The sequence below is a fragment of the Nansenia antarctica genome, assembly GCF_963989245.1.
Source record: "Nansenia antarctica genome assembly, chromosome: 10".
Lineage (NCBI taxonomy): Eukaryota > Metazoa > Chordata > Actinopteri > Argentiniformes > Microstomatidae > Nansenia > Nansenia antarctica.
Genome location: NC_137680.1, coordinates 13,650,416 through 13,660,415, shown reverse-complemented (window position 1 = coordinate 13,660,415; position 10,000 = coordinate 13,650,416). Strand labels below are relative to the sequence as shown.

The 10,000-nt window shown below is 44.7% G+C and overlaps 1 protein-coding gene across 4 annotated transcripts in view; it reads right to left on the bottom strand.

The window, feature by feature from the left end:
• Positions 1-6,300: 6,300 nt before the first annotated feature.
• Positions 6,301-10,000, bottom strand: part of rspo2 (R-spondin 2) — a gene marked incomplete at both ends in the record, with an annotated part of 59,887 nt that continues 56,187 nt past the window's right edge. For 2 of the 4 annotated variants that reach the window (XM_080540653.1, XM_080540655.1), the window contains one exon: positions 6,301-6,410. In XM_080540653.1, coding sequence (XP_080396779.1) covers positions 6,301-6,410 — 110 coding nt within the window. Of the gene's footprint in view, positions 6,420-10,000 lie in introns of all 4 variants that reach the window. The other 2 variants (XM_080540656.1, XM_080540654.1) reach the window with 2 other exon arrangements.

Below are 10,000 nucleotides of genomic sequence, written 5' to 3'. Positions count from 1 at the left end.
GGGGGTGGAGGGTGGAGGGGAGGAGGAGGAAGAAAGGGGGGAAAGGTGGAGACAATGGGGGGTGTTTTTTAATTTTTATTGTTTGATTGTCCTTGCTCTTGGGTTACGGGTCTCAAAAGACCCTCTCGATTCAATTACGTTTGACTCGATTCAGCTTGTGCTTTATGGACAATCAATCAAAAATGGTTGACAGGGTTTTGTTTTAATGCCAACCAAGGTTACAGAGAGTTTATTAGAGAATTAGAATGTCGCTCACCTCTGTGCAGCATGGTGGTTTTGGAGATGTATCTGGGCTAGAGCTTAAATCTTGACGTTGTCTTTTGGAGTTTGGAGTAGAGTTGTCTTTGTCTTTTTTGCCGTTTTTTTTGCCATGATGCAGATTCGGTTGACATGCTCGTCGATGTACTGTTCCAAGTGATCCAGGTCGGTTGATATTATGGTCCAGTTGAAGTTGAAAACTTAAAAATTCTGTTTCTGCACCATGTGCCTTTGTCTCACCAAACACTTCCTGAAAGGTGCGTGGCCTCTCTCTCTCTCCCAAGGTTACAGAGAGGACAGCCATACATTTTACAATCATAATAATATCCAAATGCTGCACAAAGCAGGAATGTTAGGAGGAAACTTCATGAAAACGACTGGCGAAGACATTCCATCCCGTACGGCCACTGCTGTACCTGCTGTCATGTAACCAAAGAATCACAGCTGAAGCAACTCAGTCATAAATATAACTTCCATTCGACGTCAAAGTAAAGTCTAAATAATATCAGTACCGTAATCCAACCCAACATGATGATCTGGAAGACGGCAAAGGGGAAGTTGAAACTGCTTTGTTTAGCTTGACTGACCACCTGTGTCCACCTCGGTCCAGCAGGTGTGGCAGATGTACAAGAGGTCAAATGGCTGTAATTCATGGGCAGTTTAGTGTAGATAGTCTTCAAAGGCCTGCTCCAGCTGCACCACTCAGAACACACACATTATTGTAGCCACACACACATGCATGCACGCACGCACGCACTCACACACACACACACACACACGTGCATGCATGCACACACACACATGCCCACGCGCACACACACACACACACACACACACACACACACACACACACACACACACACACACAGTATAGATGGCTGTCTTCAACGGCCTATACGTTCAGCTGCGCTCAAGCAGAACATACACATTATGGACCCCCATTACTGTGCCTGCAGGTCCCATTCACTTTCCCATCAGATTCATTCGGCCCCAAGAAAAAGCTAAAAGGGAAGGTCACAGACAATTACCTTTTATTGACGCATTTATTTATGTACATAATAAACGTGTTACTTAGCAACTTTTCCTTAATGAAGCCAGTCTGTGCGTTCAAAGGAAATGGATTCCGGATACGATTTGCAATTATGAGAGAATTTGTCTGAATGTGAGTGGGATAAAAGACCTGCGTTTATGCTTCCACTAGAGTCAGTATTCTGTGCATGTGATAGCTGACATATGGTAAAACAGTACAGAGTATAGACAAAGTAGAAGGACTACTACTGGCCAGTCGAGAGTGTACAGTGTGGCTACAAGTATGCTAGGACTAGCCAAACACTGAAATCCATGTGAACACTAATGGTTCCAGATTTCCTTCAGCTCAAAAGGGCAAACCCATGTCCCATTATACAGTTTATTAAAAACAGCAAATTATTTCAACGTTTATTATCCCGGGCAAATGTTATTAACCCGCCCAATGTCATAACTTCCATTTTTCCCCCATCTGCGTGCGGTGGAACGAATGTGTCACTCAGCACCAGTAAGGCACTTCTCAAGTGACGGAGGCTACAGGGACTCTGATGTACGCTGAGCTTGGAAAAACCTTCGGCCCATTACATCTGACAGTTCTTACCACGACTTGCGGTACAGTAGCACATCCCCCTTTTAGAGAGGACACAATCTGACAGGAATCGAACCTACGTCTCCTGCTCACCGAACACCTGCCTTAGCCTGCTAAGCTAAAGCCCTAGGCATTGACTCTAGAAAGGAACACACAAGTGTTTAGGTCTCAGGCGAGGTTCCAGACCCACCTCCGCGACACATGGGATGTCTTGTATGGATCTCTAGCGTGGATCTGTGCTGTTCAGAGCCCGCTGCTTGGAAACTTCCTGGTTGTGGTCTGACTGGTTGGGCCTTTGAAGGGGTGCGTTAATAAAAGGACTGAGCTGAGCTAATGAAAACGCACCCTGTCAGATTAGAAGGAAGCTTTAGCCACCTAACTAGGCTCTCCAACCACACACAGAACAGTGCAGACATACAAAAACACACACGCACACGCACACACATGCACACACGCACGCACTCACACACACACACACGCACACACACATCCACACACACACACACACACACACACACACACACACACAAACACACTCACTCGCGTGTACATGCACACGTGCATGTACACGCGTGTACACGCGCGCGCACACACACAAACACATTCAAAAGCATGCAGACGCTTCCTTAAAGCAGCCTCAAAGTTTACAGAAGTGGTTTCACTAAAGAGGGACTAGGGAGGGCCACCTTCTGATGTGTGGAAGCCTGTTGATCCCTTAAACAACTTTAAAGAGACAGAATGAATGTCCTGCAGTTTCTCACTAGCACACACACACACACACAAACGCATGCACACACACAGGTAATAATAATAATAATAATAATAATAATAATAATAAGAAGAAGAAGAAGAAGAAGAAGAAGAGAATATGAATACGACTAAGAATAAGAATCAAGAGAGGAAAGGTGTGAGGAAAGAGAAATTGTCAAATATAACAGTGATTCTCCTGAGCGTGCCCCTTCTCCTCCAGCCGAGACGTTGTGTCGTGTTTTAGTGGTGTTGGTGGTCTTCTCCTTAATGAATCCACTTCAGTAACCAATTCCTCTCTCTCTCTCTCTCTCTCTCTCTCTCTCTCTCTCTCTCTCTCTCTCTCTCTCTCTCTCCCTCTCTCTCTCCCTCTCTCTCTCTCTCTCTCTCTCTCTCTCTCTCTCTCTCTCTCTCTCTCTCTCTCTCTCTCTCTCTCTCTCTCTCTCTCAGCAGTTAATCCCCAGTCTGGTGCAGCACAGGGACAGTCTGGCCCAGGGGATGACATCTGTGAATCGTTCATTAACTCTTTAACCAAGCGCAGATGTCTCTCAAATACTTCTTTTAGTACATTTACATTTTCACTCACTGCAACAGAACGTTTCATTCACTGTCTGTCTGCACTCTGTGGGTTTATGGATGTCGCTTGAGCTACGACGACTCGTTCAAAACGAATATGCTTAATTTTTGTATGACAAGGTGAAATTCCAAGGTGTATTTGAAAGGATGGTTAAGGGAAGTGGTATGCTGTAAAATAAAGAAATAAACTGTAGCTATGTAAAACATCCCTCAATGCCCAACACTTTGAGTAAAAACAATAAAAGACATTCATGGTGAGACATTCACCATACTGTAGGTTTGACTCTGAGGTATATCAACCTGTATATCAACCAAATGCAAACCGAAATACACTATTCTTCCAGTATACAGTCCACTATAAGGTCTAGTATCTCTGACGAGTAAGTATTAGAGAAGTATTAGAGAAGCATGCAACACGTCCAGTGCTGAGTGTAGCCTATTATTGTTTGAAGTACAGTAGCCAAACAAAGCTGTTGTAGCAGGAGTCAAAACTGAGTGTGCTGGAAAACCCTGTCAGTGCATAGGTCAGATTTAAAGTTATGGTTCTCAATCAAATTTCCTGTCTTTTTCGGCTTTTGGCAACTCTAAATATCTTTATCTTTATTTATACCGTTTTTTTTGTATTTGTAATATGAACACCTTAACACTTCATATGAATTAACTACAGGACTGAAGCGTACTGTTTTATGTCCAGTCCAACACCTCAATAAGACCTTCCAGTATTAAGACATTAACCTTACCTACAGATAGCCCTAGGCTATACTGAGGTTTCACTCCTCATAGACAGCGGGATAGAGAGAAGGTTGGGGAGGTATTTCAACACTGAGGCCTTCCCTATGGAAATATCACATGTGACTTGGGAGGATTAGCAGGAGCAGGAAGCCTGTGGTTTCTGTCTCCCAGAATGATATATATGACACAACGGCATTCATTTGCTACTGTGCCTCCATAAGCTGTCTGGCAGATCTGCCCTCACATTTTTTAAGGGGCAATGATTATATAGTACGCATCTGTATGTTAATTAGCCGTGACTCACATTAAAAACCCTTTTTATTTTTTTGGCAACGCCAGACGATTTTAAGCCCTGAGAGGAGGACTTTTCATATTTATTTATTGGATGTTTTGAATCCATGAAAATGAATGAGAATGTGGATGTGTATTGCATCAAGAGTGAATGAATGAGTGTGAATGGGGAGAGAGAGGTTATACAGTACAGCGCAGCCAAATGATGTGTTAGGGAATATGGTTTGGGGAGGATGAATGAGCTGTCGGTGAGATCCAATGTGGCTTTGCACCATCCGTGAGGACACGTCAAGAGGACTTACAGACCCGTCATGACGTTATGCTATTGAGTGTCCAATCGACCGTGTCTTATCCTTTGGCTGCAGTGCTGCATGTCATGCAGTGTGCCTATGATTGATATTACAAATGTTTTTGGGGTTTTTTGTTTTAAATTGCATAATTGCATAGAGTGAAGTGGGAGAGAGGGATGAAGTGTTGAAGTACTCTTCTCTGGACATTAACACAGTACAGGAAGTGAAACGCTCCATTGAAAATCACGCAGTCACATGAAATGTATTTTTAATAAAACACAATGTACACATATGCAGTCCTATGACCATTATATTTGTTGAATCCTGAATATCAAACCTAAAATATGTCAAACAAAGCATACATTTTGTTATTTTTCTTTTTTTTTGAAACATTTAAATCAGTAGATGAGGTCATTTTCGCTTCCTATGACATACCAGACACAAACCAGGTCCACGTTGTAAAGATATGGGTATTGTTATAAGGGATCCACAGAGAGATTAACAGTATGAGAAAAACATTCTCACCCAACACAAAAGTACAAAATAGAATCAATAAATAAATCAAATATATACCATATAAATGTAATAGCTATGTTTGGTGGCTATGTTTATTATTTAGTTTTTAATCTTTTTTTTTTTTTAATCTGTAGCTTGGTATTACAACCTTTTCTCTCTAAAACATTTAGAACGGTGAAGGAGTCAATACTGAAAATACAGTCATAGGTTTTCATAATTAATGATAAACTCATCCACTATGTACATATGAGTTTGTTGCCATGCTAAGTCGAACAACTAAATTTCTTGTATCCACACTATACAGTTAGAGCATAAAGCCTTTCTGGACGTAAACATTTTGTGCTGAGAATAAAATACGCTGCAACTATGCATGGTATTTCTTAATGTTACTCTCAAAAATGTACATAATCAACACAAGGCCATCAATGGAAAGATCCGCCTCCTTCGGGGGTGGGGGGGTAAAGGGTTCAACATAAATACAGAAAAGTCCTTTTTTTCTCTCAAGACGTCAGTTATATCCGTCATTTCTCATTTCTTCTGCCGACAATCTCTTCTTCATCTTCTTCTCTTCATCTTCCTCTTCTTCTCTCTCTCTCTCTCTCTCTCTCTCTCTCTCTCTCTCTCTCTCTCTCTCTCGCTCATTCCTCCTCTCTCCGACAGTCTCTCTTTCCATCTCCATCCTCCTAAGATAGCTTGATCACTGTAGTGTCAACGTCCGTCCCTCTCTTCCTCTTCCTGCTGGCTCGGTCACCTCCTCAGTCTCTGGCGCCCCTCTTGGTTCGGTCTCCCCGGTCAGTTATGACATGTTGAGCGAAGGGGAACAAGTGAGTTCTATGAGTTCTATGATGTCATAGTGAGGGGGGGGGGGGGGTGGGGTCACGGTGGGGTCACAGGGCAGGAGGGGGGTTGGGGGAGGTGGGGGTTGATCTGATCTGTCACTGGTACAGGGGGTTTAGGGTTGGGGTTTGGGGTGGGGGGGGGGGTGAGCAGCAGGAGGCAGAGAGACAGACATATAGAGCGTGTTTTTTTTTCTATGTTTGTTAGACATGATGTGTATAGTGTCTTGTCAGTAATCGGGTGTGTTTGACTGGGGGGACTGGGCTAGGGGAGGTGGGTGGTATTTGGGGAGTGGGGGTGGAGGTGGGGGAGGGGGGTGGTGGGGGGATGAGGAGGGAGTGGTGAGGGGGGGGGGGGGGGGACAGGTGTGGAGCAGCGGCTAGCAGCTTTCTTGTTCTTGGTTCCACGGGGTGTGGCGATTTCTACTCGCTCAGTCCCTCACTGGCTGGCGCGCACGGACGCCAGGTGGTCGCTGTGCTGGTTCTGGGCCCGGAACCGGAGCCTCTGCTTGTTAGACTTCTTCTTTGGTTCTTTGGATCGGTGCTTCACTGACACTCCTGGAATCACAAGGAAGAAGAAGAAGAAGAAGAAAAGGTCAACCAAAAAAGCAATCGATCGTTGTTTAAAACATCACTTCAATCCCTCTGGAGTCTCTCGAAAAGTCCACTGACCAGTCATCTACACAGTACATACAGGACGTCTGTCTGGATCAGGGGAGGCTGGTGGAGGTGGAAATCGTAGGGCGTCCTCCGATTTCTACCTTCAACAGCCTCTACTGGTCTGGACCCATTCACCCACTCAAAGCTAACAGACCAGGGGCTGCTGGGGGCTGGCAACAGGACTTCAGACTGTGTGTACCCCCAGAGAACAAACCTTTATCCACCCCTCCCCCCTTCCCATCACTTCCACTCACACTTCTGGTGGAACACGGAGAGGGGGGTGGGGGGAGGGGGGGGAGAGGGGGGTGGAGGAGGGGGCGAGGGACAGGGGAAGTTGCATAAAACTTTTGAACTGGAAAGGTCCTCCAGACAAGGTTAATGCATCCCAGGTGTCGCTGGGGTGGGCAAGGCATGCTGGGAGTGGGAACAGACGTTCCTGTGCTGATGGAACCTCATGTGGCAGAACCTCTGACCCACCAATGGCTCACCATGACAGGCCAGCGCTGGCTACCCCAACCACCAAACCAACCAACCACAACGCAGCATGCTGTTCTGACTGCCAAAGGCCACAAGTAAGATAACGAGGTGTGTGTATGTGTGTGTGTGTGTGTGTGTGTGTGTGTGAGAGAGGAAGAGAGAGCGAGAAGAAGAGAGTGTGTGTGTGTGTGTGTGTGTGTGTGTGTGCGTGTGTGTGTGTGTGTGTGTGTGTGTGTGTGTGTGTGAGAGAGGAAGAGAGAGCGAGAAGAAGAGAGTGTGTGTGTGTCTGTGTGTGTGTGTGTGTGCGTGTGTGTGTGTGTGTGTGTGTGTGTGTGTGTGTGTGTGTGTGTGGTGTGTGTGTGTGTGTGTGTGATAGAGAGAAGGGCGAGTGTGAGGGAATTCAAGGAAAGAAAAAAGCCTGATGGGGGAAAAGTCGAGTCAGGCTTGGATGACGAGATGCAATCTGGAAGCTGATCTGGCTCACACAGAAACAAGGCATGCTACGGTTCGCCGAGGGGGAAAATAGAGAAAAATGCTGCATAAAACGATGTCTAAACAGAAGGCTTTCATAGCTTGGCTGGATAATGTTATTATTACACTTGTTCAGGCCATTTCACCCAGGAAAATGAGGCAAAAGTGTGTCATGTGTGGCACAATTACCTCTGATTGCCTTCTCATATGGCCTGGCCAAGTGCCGCCACTTGAAGCGGTGTTCAAAACCAAAGCTACAACGGAGTCCAATTGTACACGCAATGAGCGCAAAAATATATATTTCCAAATATGATTAGCTCAAAATGAGGACACGCATGAGAGAACGGGTCTTCTCAACTGGTGTCACGGTTGCACAAATATCAAGCTGAAAGTAATTTCCTGTCATTAATTCAATCTCGCTATTTTTGGTCACGCCATTCCAGCCTGCCATTCCAGACCAGGGCAAAAACATGTTGCTAGGCACCCAACAGGCCTACCTCGTTTCCAATCTGCTCTCCTGCGTACAACAGCTTCAACATCAATTCCCTCTCAGGGGGACAAATCCTTTAACATCTCTTTGATGTGCAGTTTCCATGCCCCTCCAATTGAAAAAAACGTTCACAGGAAAGTTGTGAGGATTGTTGGGTAAATGTCGCTCTCGATTTCTCGGGTGACTTACAGTATGGTTACCACGGTTCGCAAACGCGTTCATGCTCAAGTCCATCTGGACTATACGTTCCTTTTCCTAACAGTGCATTTAAAGAGGTCTTTCTCAATCGAAAACAGTGTTGCTATGGGCTTCAAAAACATGGCCTTCAATGCAATCAACTCAGGATGAATTAACTCTGATGGCAGTAAAGCTCACAGACAATACCATATGAAACCCCTCTGTAGCCGTGCCTGAACCCAGATGGACCTCTCCTTTAAGCCACTAGAACAATATCCCGTCTTATAAAACAAGGTTGTATTTATGGCATTTGCGTGTAGAGCAAATATAGAGCTCCTGAGAACCTAGCCTTTCTGGGATAGCAAGGAGAACAGGCAGGGCATCTATAATCCACCATGTTTTGAGATTTTACAACTCAATACTGTATGTACCATTCTTCTTACAACACACTCACTGACAGTATACAGCACCTTTACATCTGATCGACAGGTTGAATTATTTAGACAACCATCAGGACAAAATACTGTTGCAGGTTTGAGTCTACAAAGGTGAAGAGATCATTCCCCTTGACAGTGTCCATCATTGTGGGAAGCTAAAGCCCCTTGTAATATCCTTCTTCTAGAGTGGCATACAGGAAGAGCCATCCGACTGAGCTGATGAACATTGACTCTCCATAAACACTTTCCATGAGAGTATCAGCAATCAGCATGTTTGGCTTTCCAAGCAATATTTCATAACCTACCTTCTCCAGAGTGACAGCTAGAGGGCAACCAATACCAAGACAAACCCCTTCCAGCTGTCTCTCATACAGTACAATGCCTGATGCATAATCACAGCACGGCTCCCTTCCACACTGAAGCATTTCCTCCTCCGACCTCATAGACAGAGAGCTTTCATCATGTCATATTTACAATATAATCACTTAAGCTGATTACCCGGGTTCACAGAAGAAACAGTTTAATTTACCGGGAATGAAATGATTAAGTCAACTCAATTGCTTTCCAAAAACCAGGAATAAATTCATAAATCTGAGAGCGAGTACAGATAATTGTGTCCTGGAACGAACAGAAAGCGTAATTTTCACATCATAACTGCCACACCAAGAATTGCAAATCACTGCCAAAAAGGAAGAGTGACTGTTATCTCCAAAAATGCATTTGAGTTTTTCTTTTATTTTCCTTTTCCGTTTTGTCTGCACTTAGCTTCAATTCTGAAATACTTACTTTGACATTGTTTAGTTTTCTTTTGTAGATAAAATCAGCAGCTGCCAACTAAACTTTTGAGTGTAGACAAGTTAGACAAACTAACAAACAAATAAAGTGAAACTTATAAGCAAATCAAAATGTTTTGTATCTTCAAATCAGTAAGAGAAGCAGTTGTGGCATGAATGTTTATCTCTGATGAGGATGACCCCGCCACTACCACTGTGTGTGTGTGTGTGTGTGTGTGTGTGTGTGTGTGTGTGTGTGTGTGTGTGTGTGTGTGTGTGTGTGTGTGTGTGTGTGAGTGTGGGCAAGCATACAGAGATCCCACAGATAAAACGCTTGAACTGACTGCATGAACTAAGTCACTTTGTGGTCTAATTCTAAACTTTCAACCTGGTGAAAGTCTTGGAGGACGCTCCCAATGTGCGTGTGTGTGTGTGTGTGTGCATGTGTGTGTGTGTGTGTGTGTGTGTGTGTGTGCGTGCGCTTCCATATCAGCTCAGGGTCTCTGAGAAATGCATCTCAGACCCTCTAATGTCACACACAATCTTATCAGCTGCCAAAGCACCTGGCATGGGAAGATTACACTTCCCTGCATGCACTGGGGTGAGAGTTCCACCCTGACCCCTAGTGACCGGACATTCCAGACCCAATCCCAT